Genomic DNA, 23,567 nt, shown 5'->3' with positions numbered 1-23,567 from the left:
TCTCCTTTTGTATCTAGAATTTTTAAAAATTAAATAAAGACAAGAATGCATGCTGCAAACAAATTTTTGTGTCTCTTTTTCAAGGACCAATGGTGTCTTCCAATGATACTCTGGCATGGAGTAGGTGCCACTGATATTTTCTAAATGAGTAAAACAATGACACTCATTCAAAAATGCACATCAATTAATATACACCTGTATTTAGAATGTGGTGGAAAACACCTATTGGTTATCTCCAGTAGAAGTCGACTTTCTTCCTCCTCCCAGCCTGCCACCATATGCCCCACTGTTAAGATTTAAAGTTCAGGCTGTGAGCAGTGGCTCTTGCTTGTACTTTCAGCACTTTGGGAGGCCAAAGCAGGAGTGTTGCTTGAGTCAGGAATTAGAGATCAGCCTGGGCAGCATAGTCAGACCTCATTTCCGTTAACAAGTTAAAAAAATTAGCCGAGTGTGATGGCATTCCCCTGTGTTTGGGCTACTAGGGAGACTGAGGTGGGAGAATCACTTGAGCCCAGGAGCTCAAGGCTACAACGAGCTGTGATTATACTTCTGGACTCCAGCCTGGGCAACAGAGTGACTCTGTCTCAAAAAAAATTTATTTTTCAAAATATTTCTGTTTTACAATACACTGGAGCATGGTTTTGATTTTTGTCTTCTTTAACAGACAGAGGGAAGAGGGTTGAGATAAAGTAAGTGAGAGCCTCTAGGTACAGTATCCACAGTTGGGTCAAGCAGTATTGAGATCTGTAATGGCCACTTGCCTCTTAACATTTTAAGAGGCAGGAAGAGTCAGTAATTTTCAACTACAGGTCCTTCATCTAGGGGCTATGTGGTATTGACAGCACTATCCAGGTTACTGGACTAGTTTTTTTCTTTCAAAATGGTCTTCAAACATTCCTTATTTTAGTTAGTTTATTTCATTACATAATTTGCTCTTAGAGACTGTATTCTTTTGGTATGTGCCGAGGCCAGTTCAAGTTTACTTTCTTCTGGCAGGAATTCAGTGTCTCATAGGATCATGGAATAATTGCTTTTGTAATTAAACTACAAGTTTACTTTCTTCTGGCAGGAATTCAGTGTCTCATAGGATCATGGAATAATTGCTTTTGTAATTAAACTATCCCTTCTCCTTGCATTTTTTTTTTTAAGAAAGTAGATGTTATCCTTTGAAATGTATTAAATCTGAGGTACAAGTATAATTATATAATCAATGTTTATAAGTTTAAATAATTTATCTTCACACTCTTATATACAGAAGTTGAGGAAAACTCACATAATTATTTTTCAGTTTTTTTTTTTTTTTTTTAACATTTAAAAGTGAGTTCAGTCTGTAATCCCAGCACTTTGGGAGGCCAAGGTGGGAGGATCACTTGAGGTCAGGAGTTTGAGACCAGCCTGGCCAACATGGTGAAACCCCATTTCAACTAAAAATGAAAAAAAAAAAAAAAAAAAAAAAAAAAAGCCAGGCATGGTGGTGGGCACCTGTAATCCCAGCTACAAGGGAGGCTGAGGCAGGAGAATCCCTTGAACCCGGGAGGCGGAAGATGCAGTGAGCTGAGATTTTGTCACTGCACTCCAGCCTGGGCGACAAGGTGAGGCTCCATCTCAAAACAAACAAACAAACAAAAAAGAAAGTTCAAATGCTAAGGAACACAGTGAGTACAAAAGGAGACGTAGAAAAGAAAATGGTATGCTCAATGTTAGCACAAAGTCCTAGAGTTAGAATTGCAGTAGCCTTGGCATATAAACAATGAATTCCTTATACATTTGGTCAGTCTTCACTTCTTTTTCCCTCTGATTTAACAACTTTTTATGACTAACATTTATCCCTCCATATCTCCTAAGACTTCAGTATATATCTATTACTTTGGCAGTAATAACCAAGAGGTATTACTACATATAACTCAATTAATTTGTTATTTTAAAGGTTACGGCACTGGCAATGATACTCAGATGTGCTGACACCGTCTCACTGTGGTAATGCATGAAAATTAACTCCTTATTTTTACCCTGTGGTATTAAAAACATTACCATTTAAAATGTCTAAACATCGGGATTTCTTTTTTTTACAATTTTTTGAAAGTATGTGATTAGGAATATAAAATGTCTATTCAGCTAATATTTTAAATACCCCAGTTCAAGGATTGAAGAAACATGTTTAGCTAATTTATAAGACCTATTTTACAATTCATGAAACTTAAAAAAAAATCAGAAATACAATGACCTAAATGAATGAATAAATGGCAAAAAAGCAGTACTTTTAAACAGAAGAATAGCAAAAAGGTATTCTGGTAGCAGATGACTGTAGAAATTCTGCCAATAAACTTCTTCAGATTTAATAGCTGGTATTAATGTCTGCATCAACACTCCAAATTCTACTAGCAACTGGGGCCAACACACAGGAATGGAAGAAAAAGCCTGGTCTATCTAGATCATTACCAAAATAATATCATATTTGATAATAAAATATTTTGGCTACCTAGGATCCTAACATAATTAAGAAAAATATAAATTCTCTACTCTAGAGCACATCAGATAGTTCACAGCTTTGAAATTGTTATTTTTCTTCCTCCTAACAAAATTCTCTCACATAGAGATCTGTTTTATCTCTAATCCTTTTGTTTTTCTTGAGACAGGGTCTCACTCTGTCATCCAGGCTGGAGTGCAGTGGCATGACTGTGGCTCACTACAACCTCAACATCCTGGGCTCAAGTGATCCTCCCACTTCAGCCTCCCAAACAGCTGAGACTACAGGGACCCACTGCCATGCCCAGCTAATTTTTGTATTTTTTGTAGAGACAGGGTTTCACCATCTTGCCTAAGCTAGTCTTGAACTCCTCAGCTCAAGCTATCTGCTTGCCTTGGCCTCCCACAGTGCTAGGATTACAGACGTGAACCTCCATGCCTAGCCTGATTTAGTTCTAAATTCTTAAGACATGAATAAACACCTAATTCAAAGATTCTCAAACTTTCTCAGTACATAGTGCCCTTAACATCTCAATTTTTTTAACAGTCCCCATTGGCCAAAAGAAATAACTAATAGCTCCAATTACTAAACAGTTAAGTCCAAACAATTTAATAAGGTTTTGTTCTAACCATTTAGCGTCCGATGATCACTATGTCATTTTCTCATTTTGGAATGAGATTGGACATTGCCTCCTTTATTTTTTGCTGCACATTGATTTTTTGCTCAGCACTTGATTTTTAACCAGCAATTGCTAAAAACCCAATTTTGCAAAGATACGATGTCACAGAAAGGAACATCATGATCTTTATTGGAAACTGGGAACTATTTCAAGCTATTAGTTTTCCAGGTGGTTGACAGATGTTTTTGCGTTTTTCGTGAAAATTAAAAATAACCCTTACACCCATGTATATTCCCTCTGTTACCTCAGCACATGTTTTGAGAATGCTGGCCCTAGTCCCATCACTCCTACACCATAGGGTGAGGGGTGAGGATACCTGCCCACTTGGGAAAAAAACTCAGGAACTGGGGAAGAGATGATTTGACCATAGTACCTTTCTGTGTTTGGTTAATGGAAGAAGGCTTTCAAGATAGTGAATTGATATGCTTTTGAAATGTTTATTAGCATAATATTGTCTTGTAATCTAGCTAGGAGGTAACTACAAACTTTTCATATAGATCCTGTGAGAACTAGAACCTTTGTAATGCAACATATCTTTTTATTTATGTTCTTCCTAGTAAGACCAAGGAAGAATAATAATCTGGAATAAAATATACAAATCGACACAAAGGCAATTCTTCTTCCTTTTTTAAACTCAAGACTAGAAGCAATACCACTCTTACACTCAGTAGGCAAAAGAAGTAGAGAGGAGTGGCTGTGACTGAAAACACACATTAGAGGCCCAAGAAGTGGTGACGGACTTGCTAACTGCTAAAGAAAGGATGGTAGTTTGACATGGGGGGTAGGGAGAGTATTATCCACTAGGTGAGAAAATGCCCCAATGGGGTACCTTGAAGGCCTGATCAATGAGGTCTGAGACATCTAGAAAGTGCATGGGGATAACTTAGCTAGATTCCCAAGTATGCTTCAGCTTTTATGGTATACCAAGTCTACTCACTTCCTCCTTACTGCTCACTGCCCCTCTGAATGCATTCCCCCCACCGCATATTCTGTTTGTAGAAGCAATGTCTATGAATGTGAGTGAAGAGCCAATTGGATCATCTTTGCATTCTATGTTGGTGTTAATTCAGCAGAGGATGGGGAATAGAGGGTCAGTCATCCTGGTGAATTGAATATTTCTTAAAACTTAAGTAGCTTGACAAGTAACTTATATTCAATAAATTCACAGTTTTGTGACTTTATTTACCTTGTCTCTGCTAATTCTCTTAATCTTTGCAATGTATCATATCTTTATGTGTTTCCAAATACAGATATTATATTACTGGATGATGGGAAACAACAGAAATGGCTGTTATTTAGATGCTGAAATATTAAGAAGACAAAAATATTGTCTATTTACACTACAATTCTCTTCATGTTTCTTCATGACATCACTTGGGCAAACTTTTGTTAACTAGTTGTTTCTACCATTATTAAAAAAACCCTTTTACTGTTAGTGGTAATTCAAATTTATTTTCATGTATTTATTTACTAGACTCATGCCAACTCTACATTTTTCTTTTTCTTATTTTTCTTAAGAATTAAGTTGCTACTGCATCATCTATATTTAACAAACTGTGTGATGGTCTTTGAGCAGAAGTGGCCAGGAACTTCTCCTCTGCCTTATATAAGCTAATTTTTTAGATTCTGAGATTAGCCTAGTACTACATACTGGTATACATTTTCTAAGAGTTGGCTGCATATTTACTTGGTTACCTCTTTGAGCTTTTATTTTATTCTTAATCAAATTTTCATAGTGCTATGTAATTCACTGGTCTAATAAATTTGGTCAACAGGTACTTCTGTTTCTCGGCAGTTTTTGCTGTAGTAATATACAGTATTTTATTTACAATGGCATTATCAAAATTATGTGCTCCTAGAAATGATCAAAATGCTTTTTTTTTTTTTTAACAAAAAGATTAAGCTCAAGGACTTTGGCTCTCTAATCTGTAAAACAGCATAACAATGTCCCTATCAAAAGGACTGTGAGTATATCAAATGAGATAACTGGTATGAAAATACTTGGGAAAGTTGATGACAAATATATACACACCGTGTATGCTATGACTATTATTACTACCATCTTTAACTGTTTTGTTCTTCAGCTATTTCACTGGTTTCTATTTATAGAGGATAAGATGATATCCTATCTACTAGGAAGGAATTCTTTTCCTTTTTTCACTTTTCCAATGTAGTAAATAGTTGTATTTAAAATTAAAGAGTATTTACAGGTTTTCCAAAACAGTTCAATTAAATAGATAACCACAAGCCTTCATTTTAAATACCCTTCATTAGGTATGTACTGTTTGTGTTTGAAATTTCTAAGAAATTTTCTCAATAGGAAAGCTTAACTAGAACAATTAATATAAAATCATCAAGTAATTAAATATATCATAACATCATTCTCTATAAAGCACAGTTGGATTATAGACATCAGACAGTCTTCATAGCATTATTGTGAACTAGGTAAGGTAAGAAAATTAAAGTTTACACATGGCATATGAGGATTCAAATTAAGAGAAGGCATAGTCCTTTACGGTGGAAGGTATGTATAGTGTCAGATTAAATGTTAAAATAGTAATTATTTATTATATTTACTTTTCTTTCCACAGAAAATTAATCTCTTTGGTAGAAAGAATGCTTTCTAGGGGTCAGTGTCAAAGGAACATCTCTCTCCTCCAATGTAAATATCCAGGGAGAATGGAAAAGCTAAACATGTCAACACATCAGTTTTCAGTAGCATATAGAGTTGACTTTTGGTCTGATGAAACTCGTCACTCCTACCTGAGTCTGATCAGATAAAGAAACTCTTGAGGCACACAGCAAAATGAGGTCATTTTTGCAAGTCTGATTTTGAAATAAAAGCACTTCATATTTAAATATAAAATGCTGTAAGATTTTCATAAATACATATGTATATTTAATATTTACTAAATAGAGTGTATGAAAGAAATAAACTATCCAAAACTGAGCTTACTACAATTTATAAAGGTAGAACACATAACTATATAAATGGTCTCCACTAACTTACTGTAAGTTTTCCCCTTTCCTTTATCAATTTCAAGGTTGACTTGCCTTTGATGAAGTTGGATTAGATGACTTTCAATTCGGTCATTTGCCTATTTAATATTGTTTATTATTATCTATGGGGCTGGTCAGTATTCTACTCACTTCTACCCTGTCCCCTTTTTTGATCTGCATAGTGGCTTTTTTAAGCCTTGCCCTTTCTTCTCAAGCTGCCCCATCCCTCTCTCCTCTGGCTATTTACGGCTGTACCTTCTACTTTTACATTCATTCATTTGGAGATGGAAGAGGAGAATGTTTAGATACTCATGGCTAAGAGCTTTACACATTTCTTTTCGTCTTCTTCTTTTTCTTCTTGCTTCTTCTTTCTTTTCTTTTTTCCTTTCTGTTCTTTTCTTTCAGACACAGTCTTGTCTTGCTCTGTCACCCAGTCTGGAGTATAGTGGCATGATCATAGCTCACTGCAACCCTGAACTCCCGGGCTCAAGCAATCCTCCTATCTCAGTCTCCAGAGTAGCTGGGACTAAAGGTGCATGCTAATTTTTATTTTATTTTTAGTAGAGACATGCCATACCCATCCACAGCTAATTTTTATTTTATTTTATTTTTAGTAGAGATAAGGTATCACTATGTTGGCCAGGCGGGTCTTTGTCCTTCCTAAAGCAAATAGTTCTGGTATCTACTACCTTTCCAAGGATAGTATCCCTATTTCAGCTCACGATCTAATCTTTGTCAGCAACAACGGCTCCATCTTTAACCCTTTTTTCCTCTTGAATTTTCAGTCTCTTTCTATCTCCTAGACCCTTCCCTCAGCTAAAGTATCCTGAATTTTTAAAAAGTCTGCTTAAACCTAATTCTCCGTCAGGCAGCCTTCGTTCTCTCTTCCTGCTTCACTCATCAGCCTTTTAAAGAGATGCCTGGGCTTGTTCACATTTTCACTTTAAATTCACTCTTTAATTCAGGGGCTCCTAAAGCTATTACCCGAATACGACGCTCCACTCAACTGTCATTCAAAAACCTAGTAATTATGGAAGGTCACTGTTCTCATTTTTCCAGGTCTTCTGGCCTGTTATTTCTGTTTGCTGTCCTGGTCCTTTAACTGTTGTCTTGTTTCCCATAGCCTCAGCATGTACAAGTCAAATTCATCACCTGTTATCTGTCACGTTTTCTGCTCCTTGCTTCTCATGTCCACATCACCAGTTACATATTCTTTCATGGTCAAAACATCAGCACTCTTTTTGATTCTCTTTTTCCACTGGTTGTCTCCCAACATACATAGAAACATACATCACACACACACACACACACACACACACACTCACTCTCTCTCTCTCTCTCTCAAAGCCTCTTGTATCTGAACCAACTCTTTGCTCCACTGCCATCACTCCCTTGACCTAGCTCTTCATCATATTTATCCTGCCTTACTTCTGTGAATTTTGACATGAAATACTTCCCTATAGTCACTTCGCTACACAATCATTCAACAATAGAGTCAGAATATGATCATGCCAAATCCAGCTAAAAACCTCTGTGGCTCTCCAGTCCCATAGGCTGTATTTGAATCTTTCTTCTCTCTTGCCAGGTTTCGCTATTCACATCACACAGACTGTCATTCCTTAGTTCAGCTGTAATTTTCCATGCCTCATATTTACCAAGTGCTGTTTCCTTAGCCCAGTGTTTTCTGCACCTTTCCCTTGGGTGGAAAACTCTCCATCTCTTCTCTATGTTCCTGCAGTGCTTTGTAAATGCCTCAAGGATGGTGTTCCTGGTATTTTATTGCAATGGTCTAACACATGCCAGACCTCACCACTCCACAGATTGAGAGCTTTAAATACATAGTATTTGCTCAAGAAGCATTCTCATTATGTGTGAATGAATACATGTCTTGAATTTCAAATCTAAGAAAGTGAAATAAAAATAACATAGAAATAGGGCCACTAGGAATAGAAAGTTGTTTAGGGATGAAGAAGGATAGACATAAATAATACAACTGCTAATAAAACAGCAACTATAGTTTGTAAAAATGAGTAAAATATAATTTCATTTCTAGAACCCCATGTAGACCTATTGCAATACCCTGATGCTCTGTTAGAAGAGCAAGAATAATACTAGACAGACAGGGGTCCCATACAGTCTAATTATTAAAAGATAAATTGCATCCTGTTATGAGTTTTTGAGATGGGTGTCATAAAAACATGGTAAATGTTATTGGACAAATGTATAAACCAAGAGAGAAAAATGAAGATCAATTCTATGCAGAGGCAGAGGTGCCACAGGTGATAGTGCAAGTATTGAGTAAGAGTAAAGACCTATGTAGAAAAACATGAACGCTACAACGAGAATGAAATGCATTGAGAAAATGAGCAAGTGATGGTACATTATATGATCTGCAAACCTGCTTGTCAGTTTTCATTATTTTCCAAGCTGTACTATGCCTTAAATGATATTCAAGCCTGTCTAATGTTTTCTGTGCTTGCCTCTAATGATCCTTATTTAAAAATTGGTTTAATTCTGGCAAAACCCCACAAAGATTTCTTAAACAATCTGGCAAACCAGTGCTAACATCTGTACATACATCAATTGGAATATATTCAAAATGCTATACAGTCTTATCAAAGGAATTTTCAAACTGAGTTGAAAGCTTTTCAAAATATTAGAAAATATCCATGTAGCTGGGTAGCTAAAACTCAGTTTCTACATAAATAGGAGCTAATGATTAAGTATTAGTTTTCATTAAAAATTCTCAGTTTTCCCAGAAAGTGTGTCTTCTGGGAAAATAAACATGTGTGTGTGTGTGTGTGTGTGTGTGTGTGTACGTGTGTGTGTGTGTGAATCAAGAGTGACAGTGCACTCAAGTTAAATCTACCATTCATTTCTAGTTTGCATGACTTTATTCATATTCTTTCTATATTGAAAGAGTGATTCAGTTGAACAAAAGTCATTAGTTTTATTCAATCATCAACTCTAGATATAAATGTACTTGGTTTTCTGTAGGAGCTCCCTCTTCTCTTTGCCTACCCTTGTACTTACATATCACTAGCAATGGAGGAGTTTCGGGACATAGACTTTGGAGAGAGGTCATAATCACTGTCGGATCGATACAGGAAGGACTCCCGGCGTTGACTGTGGACAAAATTTGCTTGGAGAATTAGCCCAGATCCTGGGCTGGTCATGGGATCCAAGGGACTCCGTCCCGCAGATGTGCCATTGTCCACATCAAAACTGTAAAGGAAGGAGAAGGAATTATGTTGCTGTGAACATTCAAATGCATGTTGATATTTTCACAAAGCATTTACCTTCAGCTGAGGAATTGAGAGTGGAATTAGCAGGAATCAAATTTATGCCTAATTCCTGCCATTAAAATATGATTATATGAAATACATAAAAGAAAAACACATTGACTTCACATTCTTATTTTCCTGGAGACTCTTGTTAATTGACCAGATACAAGATAGAGGTTTTTCCAAACTCAACTTCAGTTAAAAGGGAAATATTCTGCAAAAAATAATCTTCTAAGTACAAAATTCCTTTTGGAAAATAACAAATACACAGCAATTCATTAAATATTTGAATTCGATTCAACAAATGCCCATGTTGTGCCTAATACTGTTCTCCCAAGCCTGGGCTTAACTCTCCACAGTCCCACCTTACTACATTTATCTGAGCATTAATTTCTATTGTACTCACTTCCTTCCCTCCCTACTACCAATATTTTAAATTCAGGTCTCCATCAAATTTCACCTATATTATTATAACAGCCCTTATTTTAGTGTCTTGAATCCATTTTCTACTGTCATTCTTCAGTTTAAAGCTTTTTAGTAACTTATTATTGCCCTCAGGATGACGTCAAAATGTATTTTCTAGACTGCCAGTCTAACCATCTGCTCTCAATTACAATTAGTTGCCTTTCCAGCCTCAATTTGCAGCCCTCATCTACTGGGTACTTCAAACTCAACTCATATTGAAGCACGATCTCCTTGTCACAGGCTATCACCATCTAACCCCTCCTGCCCTCCTAATTACTCAACCCTCCCTTTTCCCGGCCTAATTGTCACTTATCCTTGAGACTTAGCCTGCACCTTAAAGGCTCCCCTGGTACAGCAGAGCTTTATGAAAGGCCCTCTTCTCTATGCTCCCAAGACACTTTCTCACTCCCTAATGACAGAATTTATAATGAATTGAAAATGTTTTGCATCCAGTCTCCATTCCTAGACTGTGAGCTCTCTATGAATGGAGACTCTGAGTATTCTTGGCACTTTGAAAACCGTGCACAAGTGGCTTGAGTAAATTATTAAATGAATAAAAGACATTGTGCTCAGCAATACATATTTCAGAGCTGGGAAAAAAATAACTACACACAGTTCTTAACGTCATAGTCCTTATAATCTAGATAAACTTTCCACAAAGAACCTTTCTAGTGAAACATCAACCAGTATTAAAATAGTCACCTTTCATGTGTTCTTAGGTGAGAAGGGTGATAGCCCAGCAGGTGTGTGGTTTTTTTTTTTGGGGGGACAGAGTTTCACTCTTGTTACTCAGGCTGGAGTGCAGTGGCGCGATCCTGGCTCACTGCAACCTCCGCTTCCTGGGTTCAAGCAATTCTCCTGCCTCAGCCTCCTGAGGAGCTGGGACCACAGGCACGTGCCACCATGCCCAGCTAATTTTTGTATTTTTAGTAGAGACAGTGTTTCACCATGTTGACCAGGATGGTCTCGATCTCTTGACCTCGTGATCCACCTGCCTCGGCCTCCCAAAGTGCTGGGATTATAGGCGTGAGCCACCGTGCCAGGCCTGGTGTGTCATTTTAAAGAAAAAATTGTTGAATTAATAAACATGTGAATTCAAGTGTTGCTGCCATTAACATTTTCCCCATTAGAATCTTTATCCAAAGTATTAGCTAGCTAATTTTAAAACATTCATTTATTTTCTTTATTGCAGTTATTAATAAATAGAGTTATGACCCTAAGATTGGAAGATGTTTCACAGGTCACTTTTGAATCTACAATCAAATAACAGTGGCTCCAAAACAATCCATCAAGTAAACAGAAGAGGAAAAACTCATCATCACGCTTAACCAATTGTAAATATGTTTTTCCCACTTAAAATTTTCTTAGAATTGTGTCACTTTGTAGATGCATTTTTTGGTTCAGGAAGGACAATGAGAGATTATCCAGTTGAACAGACACACTTTGCAGACAAGGATACCAGGTCCTAGAAAATTTAATTGACCAGTCACTGAGCTAACTGTATTGAATCATCGATTGTTCCTAAAGTCCTTCTAGCTCTACTGCATAATTATGCAAACCACAAATATATGTGTCATCCAAACAAGGGACATCTGTTTCATCAGAATAGGATAGGCACGTGTGTACATGGGACCTTGGCAATTCCCAGGAAGGCTGGAAAGGGAGGGTGGTCTCTTAATTATTCAATAGACATACATTAGGGACCTTCAGCAAACTCTCCATGGATATGCTTAAAAGGGCATTTATTAAGCACCTACTATGAGTGCATTAAGATACAAAAATAAAGGACGAATGATTAACTCAGGCTGGGATATCTGAGAAGTTTTCATGGAGAGTAGTACTTAAGAAGGTTTTTGAAGGTGTTTAGTATACAACTGGTAGACGTTAAAAACTTCTGAATAATGGGAGTTTGGCAAAGTAGATTTCTCTTCTAAGAAAATAGCCATGGCAGCTTATCAGCATAAGGAGGACCTAGGAATGTGAATACCTATAAAAATGTTTATGTCCCAACTCGCTGTCTCCATGCTTGAGGAGACGTGTAGGGGCCGGGTGCCGCCCTCGTGAACTCTCACCGCAGTGGATGGGTTTCTCTTTCCTGGACAATATGGCGCCATCCAGGCCGCTCTTGACAGTCCTGGGATCAGAAGGACTGTACATGGTGAATGGATCACCACATTTTACAGAAAGCACAGTGTTTCCAAGGGAATCTGGGAATAATTGCAAAGCCTATATGTTTAGTAAGGATGGAACCTCGTTTGCCTGGGGCAATGGAGAAAAAGTAAATATTATCAATGTCACTAACAAGGGACTACTCCACTCCTTCGACCTCCCAAAGGCAGTTTGCCTTGAATTCTCGCCAAAAAACACTGTCCCGGCAACGTGGCAGCCTTATACCACTTCTAAAGATGGCACAGCTGGGATACCCAACCTACAACTATATGATGTGAAAACTGGGACATGTTTGAAATCTTTCATCCAGAAAAAAATGCAAAATTGGTGTCCATCCTGGTCAGAAGATGAAACTCTTTGTGCCCACAATGTTAGCAATGAAGTTCACTGCTTTGAAAACAACAATTTTAACACAATTACAAATAAATTGCATTTGCAAAAAATTAATGATTTTGTATTATCACCTGGACCACAACCATACAAGGTGGCTGTCTATGTTCCAGGAAGTAAAGGTGCACCTTCATTTGTTAAGATTATATCAGTACCCCAACTTTGCTGGACCTCATGCAGCTTTAGCTAATAAAAGTTTCTTTAAGGCTGATAAGGTTACAATGCTGTGGAATAAAAAAGCTACTGCTGTGTTGGTGATAGCTAGCATAGATGTTGACAAGACAGGAGCTTCCTACTATGGAGAACACACTCTGCACTACATCGCAACAAATGGAGAAAGTGCTGTAGTACAATTACCAAAAAATGGCCCCATTTATGATGTAATTTGGAATTCTAGTTCTACTGAGTTTTGTGCTGTTTATGGTTTTATGCCTGCCAAAGCGACACTTTTCAACTTGAAATGTGATCCTGTATTTGACTTTGGAACTGGTACTCGTAATGCAGCCTACTATAGCCCTTATGGACATATATTAGTATTAGCTGGATTTGGAAATCTGAGAGGACAAATGGAAGTGTGGGATGTGAAAAACTACAAACTTATTTCTAAACCAGTGGCTTCCAATTCTACATATTTTGCTTGGTGCCCGGATGGTGAGCATATTTTAACAGCCACATGTGCTCCCAGATTACGGGTTAATAATGGATACAAAATTTGGCATTATACTGGCGCTATCTTGCACAAGTATGACGTGCCATCAAATGCAGAATTATGGCAGGTTTCTTGGCAGCCATTTTTGGATGGAATATTTCCAGCAAAAACAATAACTTACCAAGCAGTTCCAAGCGAAGTACCCAATGAGGAACCTAAAGTTACAACAGCTTATAGACCTCCAGCTTTAAGAAATAAACCAATCACCAATTCCAAACTGTATGAAGAGGAACCACCTCAGAATATGAAACCACAATCAGGAAATGATAAGCCATTATCAAAAACAGCTCTTAAAAATCAAAGGAAGCATGAAGCTAAGAAAGCTGCAAAGCAGGAAGCAAGATGACAAGAGTCCAGATTTGGCACCTACTCCTGCCCCACAGAGCACACCACGAAGCACTATCTCTCAGTCAATTTCAGGGGATCCTGAGATAGGCAAAAAAAATCAAGAACCTAAAGAGGAAACTGAAAGCAATCGAACAACTGAAAGAACAAGCAGCAACTGGAAAACAGCTAGAAAAAATCGGTTGGAGAAAATTCAAAAAGAAACAGCCCTTCTCCAGGAGCTGGAAGATTTGGAACTCGGTATTTAAAGATTCACAGAAAGCAAGTTGATGACCAGAAATCAGTGCAAACACATCTTCTGTTAAACCCATTGGTGTACACAGAATATTCCTGTGCCCACACTTAATGTCAATCTCTAATTTTAACCATTTATCCAAGATTTTCCAAAATTATTTAATAGTCTATTAAATTGATATTTATATCTTACATCCTATATCATGTCAATATGTGATATAGAAAAGAGATACATGAATTTTTTAGCCAAGCTTGACAGATTGAAAGACAAATGTCATTTTTTTTTTTGTAGAGGGTGATATATACCATATAAATGAATAGATACATTTTAAATTAAAAAACATGTTTATGTCTATTTCCCTTTAATATCAGGTATTCTTATTGCTAAATTAAAAACAGAAAATACCCTCTTCCTCCTGTCCACAAACAGAAATGTAAGAGATACAGAAGTGTGGGTTTTGGTTTAGTTTTTTTCATTTCAATTGAGTAAATGCCAACTTTGTAAAAATCGGTAATTTTTTCTTTAATTATATTTTTTCCAATTAAATTAAGTCTTAACTTACAGAGACACTCCACTATAAGTCTTGGAACAAATATTGCTAAATATCTTAAGTCACTTAGATATTTAAGATATTTTTAACTCTTAAAACTTTTAAGCCATAATATTACCACTAAAACCAAAACATTTATTAGTAGGTCAGAAAGTGCTTCATATAAGATATTCTAGGAGCTTAGATACTTTTCTTTGTATTTTGCCATATAAAAATTTGTCCACTAGATGGAGATCATTTTCTTAAACAAGGAAACTATTTTCCACTAAAAGGTTAAATAACCTTTAAGGCCTAAATTATTTCTTAAGGACTCAGGAAGACAAACCTTTAAATGACATCCAAAAAATAAGATTCACAATGTATAGTAATTATCAATTTTGATAACATTAATCTAATATCAGTATTAGCTTTACAGACATTGAAAATGAAGATCTAAAAATAGTGACTGATATTTTATTAGATTTTGCATTAAAAAAATGAAGCTTGAGAAGACTAAATTGAATTTCCATGACAAATCACTGAGTACTTACTATGTTGGAGTAAAGTAACATGAGCATCATTAATAGTCTGGGGTTTCACTCTAAATTTTGGCACCACAAGTTTTCTCAGAATACAGTTTGTTTTGGGAAGTGAACCTAGAGTCCAAGGTCATTTGCATAATTGATTTCCATTATATTTAATGCTCTTACAATCAAAATTAATTATCAAGAAAAAGTAATATTACTGAGACTTTCTAGTCTGAAGTATTAGCAAATGTCAGTATTAGTGAATGCCCTTACAGAAAAAGACTTTGCATTATGAAAATATTCATTGAATTCACTTTTACATTTTGTCCTATGTCCTTGGATCAGCACTTGAATAAGTACAGATATACTAAACATAGTCCTTTTCTAGAAAGCACTAAAGCCTAGTTATGTCAATAGAACATCAAGCAACCAGAGAAAATAAAAGCAACAAAACAGGTAACATCTGTATTAAACAGTATATAAATACTAAAACACGAAGCTGTATTACAAAGGCAGGCAGAATACGTGATGTAGACAATGAGTGTAAAGGGAATTTAAGAAGTTGAAGGATGTTCCTCTTTGAAGGAGAGTTAAAAGAAATCCAGGCAGAGTAGAGCTGGGGTTGGGTGTGGAGGCCATCCAGCAAAAGTGAACCCACAAAGGCAAACCCATGCAGGAATGAGTAGGGCATGTGTATAAAACAGGACATGTAGTGTCTGGCTCAATTTGAGGCTTGGTATTAAAGAATAGTCGGGACCTACAAAAATGGCAATTTTGTACAATTCAACCTAATAGGTCGGGCTGGATGTGTTTACGGAAAGCTGGGCCAAGGCGTGTCAGCAGAAGCTTGTTATAAAGACATATGTGGAAACACTCAAATCAACTTTTAACACTGAAATCTCAGGGCAGTAGGATGGGGAAAACTAGTATTTGTTAAAATAAACATATTCCTTTTGCAACAAATAAAAAGTAGAAAAGAGTAAAGGCTGAGCACAGTAGCTCATGCCTGTAATTCCAACACTTTGGTAGGCACAGGTGGGAGGATCGCTTGAGCCCAGAAGTTCGAGGTTACAGTGACTATGATTATGTCACTGCACTCCAATGTAAGTGACAGAGCAAGACTGTCTCAAAAAACAAAAAAACAAAAAACAAAAAAACCTCAAAACAGGGTAGAAAACAACAACAAAAAATGTGTTAACCACGAGAGGACCCCCTAAAAGTCTTGTTCGTTAAATACTTCAAATATTAGAACTAGAAAATTTACCTTGAGAGAGGTGAGTTGTGGATTTTAAAAGGCAGTACAGTTTTACTTGGTAGGTAGTAAGTTAGCTGAGAATTAGACTATGTACTTAACTTTCTGAAAATTAGCCTAATTAGTCAGTTTGGGCTGAAATTATAGATGCCTTCAAATAAGCTACTTATTTTTGAAACATAATTTTATCAACAGTCCACATCAAGATATTATGAATAAAAAAAGAAAGTGATGAAGGATAAGGTAGCCCTAACCTTAGATGCTGGTATCAGAATGATCAGTTGTGAATTTTCCAAAGACTTTCTTAAGAAAACAATTGGATGTGGTGAATTCTCTTTTGACTCACAGCCAATTAGATGGAGCCCAAGCAAAACTTTAGCAGAAGTTTGAAAAATTAACTAAAGGATAGGGGAGACTAAAAATAACCAAGTATAAGGATGACGGTGATGACAACAATAATATTAATAATAACAAAACTTCTGGAGCACTTTCCATGTTCCAGGCACTGTGCTTTGCATACATTATCTCATTGAATCCTCACAAAAACCCTTTGAAGTAGGCACTGTATTTTCCATTTGACCATGGGGAATCTGAGGCATAGACAAGTGACTCTATGTTAAATAGTATGTTCAAGCTCATAAGCAGGTTTTAAACTCAAGCTGTCTGATTCGAAGGCTGGGGAGAATAGACTCTGTTTACATCTCTATTATGAAGTTTCCCACTAATCACTAAAAAAATACTAGAACACATTTTAGCTTCCTCACCTGTATGGAACTTCTGAAAGTAACATTCTGGTTAACTTACAGGTGACGCATGCAAAGGCTAATTCTGAGACTAAGTTTTCCTATGAGGCCAGGTGTGGTGGCTGACACCTGTAATCCTAGCGCTTTAGGAAGCTAAGGCTGGTGAATTACTTGAGCCCAGGAGTTTAAGGCTAGCCTGGGCAACATGTCAAAACTCCATCTTTACAAAAAGTTTTAAAATTAGCTGGGTATGGTGGTGCTTACCTGTAGTACCAGCTACCCTGGAGCCTGAGGCAGGAGGATTACCTGAACTTAGGAGGTCAAGGCTGCAGTAAGCCACTATTGTGTCACTGCACTGCAGCCTCGGTGACAGAGCGAGATTCTGTCTCAAAAAAAAAAGAAAAAAATTTTCATATGACCCAACATTTTGGAATTTGCCAAATCCCCAGATTTTTCTAATTTTGGACATAACTGTAGGTTGTAAAAAAGTCTTTGCTGTAACCCATTTGGTGGGTTTCTTTATAGAGTTTGAGATTTCATTTGGAATTAAGGAAGGGTCAGTGGGTCTGCAAAACGCCTTAGCAAATGGAATTGAGGTGTTTTCTTGTTCCACATGTTTGCTTCCCTTAAAGCAATTCAGGCATGCACACATATCTTACAAGAGATAACTTTGCCAGAAGGCAGTTTTGGAGGAGGAATGATGTAGCCGTATATGGTCCCCTATGAGGGGGCAGTAAGAGTAATGGCCGGCTGGCCTGCTGCATTCAGCAGCATTAAAGTGTAAGTGTGGCTAGCACTATTCATGACCATTTACTCTACAGACCCATCCCTTTCTATAGAACCAGCCCCCTACAAAAAACAGAGAGAAATCAGACAAACTAACCAATGAACAAATACTCCTAGTTCTCCACACTGTTCCATTTCAGTGGAACCACTGGATGGTAACACAGTTCCAATCTACCTTTCCTCCATGTTCTCCACTGCTCCCATATTTTGTGTCTACTGACCTTGTAGTTGTTTGTCTGCTGAAGGTCATTTCTCATCTTTTCTAGCCTTTTGCTAGACACTGCTCCCCTAGTTTAAATCTTTTTCAATTTATTTTTTGACCATGATATGGGCCCTCTCCTGAGCCAGGGTCCTGCTACCATGCTGAATAAATAGCTCCCCTCATCTAGCATAGCCATCAGGACCTTACACTCAGCATTGACCCCCAATATGAAGCCCAAAGGGAGTGGGACAATGAGGGTCTCAGTGGAGCAGCTGCTAAGAAACCCCTATCAAAAGCAGCTCCCAATACTGAAGCATCTATGAAGGCCTCTCACAGGGAAGATGTTGCTGAATGCCGCAGGGAACCCTGGGAGCCATCACTGAAGCCAGGAACAGCTGAGAGCTGCCTTTTTTGCTACATATTAAAAACAATGGCACATAGAAAATACAGACCTACCAAAAATGTTCCTGTTAAGACATTTATTTAGGAGTTAGAAAACACGGATTAAATTTCAAATCTTGGTTCAGCCACTTCCTCCTTGCAGGCTCTAGGGCAAGTTACTGTAGTTTTCTAGGCTTTCACTGCTGATAAAGATAATTACAGTACCTAGCTCTAGGGCTATTACAAGGATTAGAAGAGAAAATGTTTGGAAAGCATTTACCACATTCCCTGGCAGCTAGTAAATTCCCATTATTTAGCAGCTATTGTTTTTCACTTTTATTACTTTTTATCTTCCAGGGGGATCTTCCACCTAGGTCATTCTCTTTAACTGAGTCATTCATTTTACTTAAACACATGGCTTTGGGAAGAACCTAAAGGGGGAGACGAAAGAGGAAGAGAACTGAGGGTTAAATCACCTGAATCAATGGTAATCAATGAGATAACAGACGATGGAGCCAGATTGCTCTAAGTTTCAGCTGCTTTTATGTCTCCACCCAACTCCGTAATTCCAGTGTGATAATATCCTGGGAGGGTGGAGACTGCTGATTTCTTTTTTAGATATTCCTCACTGAGGAGAAAGAACAATTTCCTACTAGGAAGTGCGGAAGACATGGAGGTCCCAACAACCTAGGTGGGGCTCCAGCTGAATATAATGAGCAGAAACAGTCCTTCAGACCTGAGGTCTCCAGACACAGGGTGTAGCTTGGGGACCTCAGGTCACAATTATACTGCTGTTTATATTCCTGTGCCCACTCTCCCCTGTGTATTATAGTTCATGCTGTTGGCCACACATTGGAACCCATTTTGATGCTCTGCCACTCAAAGCGAGCGGAGGCTTATCCTTGAGTTTAAGGGGAGAGTAACTGGAACTGGATGATTACATACATTTTTGCCTCTTTATAATATTAAATGTTTTACCCATTATCATCAATATCACAGGGTTATGAAACTTGTTTCCAATCAATACCAGTGATACTTCTCTATTGAAAATTTCCCTGCAGGTCAAATAGCTTCTCTAGGGTAAACAAAATAATGATTTGCAAAATTCACTGTTTTGATATTTACTTTGCACTGATTATTTATGGAGATGAGACTGTAGAAACTAGCATTTTACAGTGATACGCACAGATGGCAATCTTTCCCAATCAATCATAAACTGCATATTAAATAGGATACTCCGAGAAGGGCATGATATTTATCTACTTTATAAGATTACGCCGTTAAATCATACTACACATGTTAGCTTGCACAATACATATATTTGCACAGAGTTAAGATTGAGAACAGACACATTTTACCCTTTGTTTTCTCACATTTTACCCTTTGTTTTCATCTGTGAAAACAAAGGGTAAAATGTGTCTGTTCTTAATCTTTTATAAACAAAAGCCTGGGGCTGGGCATGGTGGCTCAAACCTGTAATTCCAGCACTTTGGGAGGCTGAGGGTGGGTGGACTGCTTGAGCTCAGGAGCTCAACCAGCCTGGGCAACATGATGAAACCCTGTTTCTACAAAAAATACAAAAATTAGCCAGGCATGGTGGCACAGGCCTGTGGTGCTGACGCAGGAGAGTCACTTGAGCCCAGGAGATTGAGGCTTCAGTGAGTCTTGATCATGCCACTGCACTCCAGCCTAGGCAACACAGTGAGATCCTGTCTCATACACACACACACACACACACACACACACACACACACACACACACAGCCTGGCACAAAGATGAAGTGTATATGCTTATTTATGAGTAAAATATTATGTGGTATCTGGAAATATACAATACTTGTTTCTGGCTTGTCAGTGACACTCCCAAGTAACACAGAGCAATAAAAAGATCCAAGATGGAAATGACAGCATGAGTTTGATATCTGAACTGTAAATGATAGAGGATAAGCTGGACTCACTTAGCACATTTAGACACAATGACATGGTAAAAGGCCAATTTTTCTGAAAAGTAGTAGGCCAGTGTTATGGAATGAATCTTGTTTCCACCAGAATTCATAGATTGGAGCTCTAACCCTCAATGTGACTGTATTTAGGCACAGGGCCTGTTGGGTGATAAAGGTTAAATGAGGTCATATGGATGAGGTCCTAATCCAATAGGGCTGGTGTTCTTCTAAGAAAAGAGAGAGACACAAGAGCATTTGCTCTTTACCATCATGAGGACAGAGCAAGAAAGCAGCCATCTGCATGTAGGAAGAGTCCTCAACAGGAACCAAATCAGTCAATCTTGGTCTTGGACTTCCCAGCCTTCAGAATTGTAAGAAAATTTTTGTTTAGGCTACCAGTCTATGGTACTTGGTTATGCTGCCTGAGTTGACTAAGAACCAGAAAGCCCCAAACAAAACTTGTTTTACTTGAGGTTTAGAAATTACTTTTTAATTATTTTTAAGAAAAAATTTCATAACTGAAACTCTTCCTAAGAAAGCATCTCAAATTATTGCCAAGACCAATGCCATGAAATTTTCCCCCTAAATTTTCTTCTAGGTTTACAGCTTCAGGTCTTACAATTCAGCCCTTTGAGCTGATTTTTGTATACAGTTTAAGGGTTTAATTTCACTCTTTTGCATATGAATATTCAGTTTTCCCAACACCATTTGTTCAAGACTTTTCATTCTTCATTGCATATTGTGGGCACCCTTGTCAAAGATCAGTTAACTGTATACGTGTGAGTTGATTTCTGGGCTCTATTCTGTTCTATTAGTTTTACTGTTGTCTTTATGCCAGTAGCACACTGCTTTGATTACTGTCACTTAGTAATATGTTTTGAAATCAGGACATATGAGACCTCTAATTTTGTTGTTTTTTTCAAGATTGTTTTGACATTTCACAATCTTTTGTGGTTTCTTATGAATTTGAAGATTGCTTTTCTATTTTTATAAAAAAAATACCACTGGATTTTGGTGGAGATTTTATTGGACAGTGTGGACATTTCAACAATATTAAGTTTTCTAATCCATGGAAGCATCAAAGCATAAGCAAAAAAGCAAAAATAGGCAAATGGGACTACATCAAAATAAAAGGTTTCTGCAGAGCAAGGGAGAAAAGATAGTGAAAAGGCAACCTACAGATTAGAAGAAAATATTTGCAATCCACATATCTGATATGATATTAATATCCACAATACATAGGCGCTCCTACAACTCAATAGCAAAACCCCCAAAACCCAACCGAAACCCCTCAAAATTAAAACACCAACTATTAACAGAGTAAACAGATAACCTACAGAATGGGAGAAAATGTTGCAAATTATATTATCCAACAAAGTTCTAATATCCAGAATCTACAAGGAACTTAAACAAACATTCAAGCAAAAACCAAACAACCCCATTAAAAAGTGGGCAAAGGACATAAACACTTTTCCAAAGAAGGCATAGATGTGGCCAATAAGCATATGAAAAAATTCTCAAAATCATTAATCATTAAAGAAATACAAATCAAAATGACAGTGAGATACCATTTCATACCACTCAGAATGGCTCTTACCAAAAAGTCAAAATATAACAGATGCTGGCAAGGTTGCAGAGAAAAGGAAATGCTTATGTACTGCTGGTTAGAATGTAAATTATTAATACTTCAACCATTGTGGAAAGCAGTGTGGTGATTCCTCAAAGAACTAAAAACAGAACTACCATTCAATTCAGCAATCACACTACTGGGTATATGCCAAAAGGAATAGAAATCATTCTACCTTAAAGATACATGCATGCATGTGTTCACTACAGCAATATTCACAATTGCAAAGACATTGAATCAAACTGAATGTTCATCAATGATAGACTGGATAAAGAAAATTTGGTACATATATACCATGGAATACTATGCAGCCATATAAAAGAACAAGATAATGTTCTTTGTAGGAACATGGATGGAGCTGCAGGCAATTATCTTTAGCAAACTAATGTAAGAAAAGAAAACCAAATATTGCGTGTTTTCACTTATAAGTGGTAACTAAATAATGAGAATACATGGACAGAAAGAGAGGAACAATAGACACTGGGGCCTACTTGAGGGTGGATGGTGGGAGGAGGGAGAGGAGCAGAAAAAAAATACCAACTGTCAGGTACTATGTTTAGTACCTGGGTGACAAAATAATATGTACACCAAATCCCCAAGTCACAAGTTTACCTACATAACAAAGCTGAACATGTACCCCTGAACCTGAAATAAAAGTTAAAATATTAAGAAAAGAAACAAGCAAAGAAAAAAACCCAAGGTGGAGTTGGGAAGTGTTTCTGTATTTATTTGTTGTTTCTATGATACAGAGCAACTAAAATTGCTTTAATAAGCCCACCTTGAAACACTGATATTTTAATGATGGGCCCTGCTACTTCTCCAGCCACCCACCCACATTTATTCTTTGTATTGCAGATACAGTGATCCTCCTAAAATGTATGCCCAATCCCTGCAAGTTCCTGCTCACTATCTCGTAATGGTATCCTATTTTATTCAGAGTAAATACTACGCCCTCTCAATGGTTTAAGGCCCTCAGTGATTGGCCCCTGGTGCCTCTCTAATCTCATCTTTACCTACATCTCTTCCTCTTGTTCACTCTGCTCAGCCTCTTGGTCCCTAGCTGTCCTTGAAGCACCTGTGCATACTCCCTCCTCAGGGCCTTTGGATTTGCAGTTCTCCTTGCCTGGCATATTTTTTCTTCAGATATCAACTCAGTGTTATCTTCATGAGATATTCCCAAGCCAGCCTATTTAAAACTGCCACCCCTAACCTCCCAGCATTTTTTTTTAAAGACCTTCCTTACTTTTAATTTTTTCCATAGCATTCAACAGCCTCTGATGAACTTCATTTTTTACTCATTTTATCATTTTACCTACATCATTAAATAGATCCACAAGTGCAGAGTATTTTTTTAAAAAAATCTACTTTGTTCATTAATGTGTCCCCAGCAGATGCAACAGTGCCTCACATGTATGAGTTGCTCAATAAGTATTTGTATTGGGAATACATGGATATCTTTAGACGCAGCACTATTTTTTTCTATCCTGGTTATCATTCCATGGTTATCTGTGTAGCTCTACTTCAAATAAACTTCATTGCTAATTTTTAAATTTAGCTAGGAATTGGTCACTTATTTAAAGAAAGAGGCCTATCAGTTAATGGGATTGTTAGTACATTTGAAGAAATAATCTGGAACTCAGAAGGCATTTTAATGGAGGTTATTTTGAATATCCTCCTGTTTGAACACCAGTCAACCATGCAATCAGGGGTGGGATCTAGGTTTTGTGGTGCATGAAGGTTATACAATTATAAGAGTCCACTTTCAGAAAAATAATACCAAAACATCTTAGGTTTTCAAATTTTGCAAAACCTAAAACCATGTGCAGCTGCAAGT

At 37.3% G+C, this 23,567-nt stretch overlaps 1 protein-coding gene and 1 pseudogene across 12 annotated transcripts in view; one reads left to right on the top strand and one right to left on the bottom strand.

Moving 5' to 3' along the window:
* The window catches only part of PDE4D (phosphodiesterase 4D), a 1,549,195-nt gene that overhangs the window by 235,533 nt on the left and 1,290,095 nt on the right, over nucleotides 1-23,567 (bottom strand). For 10 of the 11 annotated variants that reach the window (XM_032281891.1, XM_032281808.1, XM_032282629.1 and 7 more), the window contains one exon: nucleotides 9,180-9,371. In XM_032281891.1, the coding sequence (XP_032137782.1) occupies nucleotides 9,180-9,371 (192 nt within the window). Of the gene's footprint in view, nucleotides 1-9,179; nucleotides 9,372-23,567 lie in introns of those variants that run through there. The other variant, XM_032282373.1, reaches the window with a different exon arrangement.
* On the top strand, nucleotides 11,983-14,235 carry LOC116554669 (annotated as a pseudogene). Its single transcript, XR_004270275.1, has one exon. The product of XR_004270275.1 is annotated as a eukaryotic translation initiation factor 2A pseudogene (transcript).

Source organism: Sapajus apella, unplaced genomic scaffold, assembly GCF_009761245.1.
Source record: "Sapajus apella isolate SASKATOON/1434 unplaced genomic scaffold, GSC_monkey_1.0 scaffold1, whole genome shotgun sequence".
Classification (NCBI taxonomy): domain Eukaryota; kingdom Metazoa; phylum Chordata; class Mammalia; order Primates; family Cebidae; genus Sapajus; species Sapajus apella.
The sequence above is the reverse complement of the archived record's forward strand: the minus strand, read 5'-3'. Positions and strand labels throughout refer to the sequence as shown.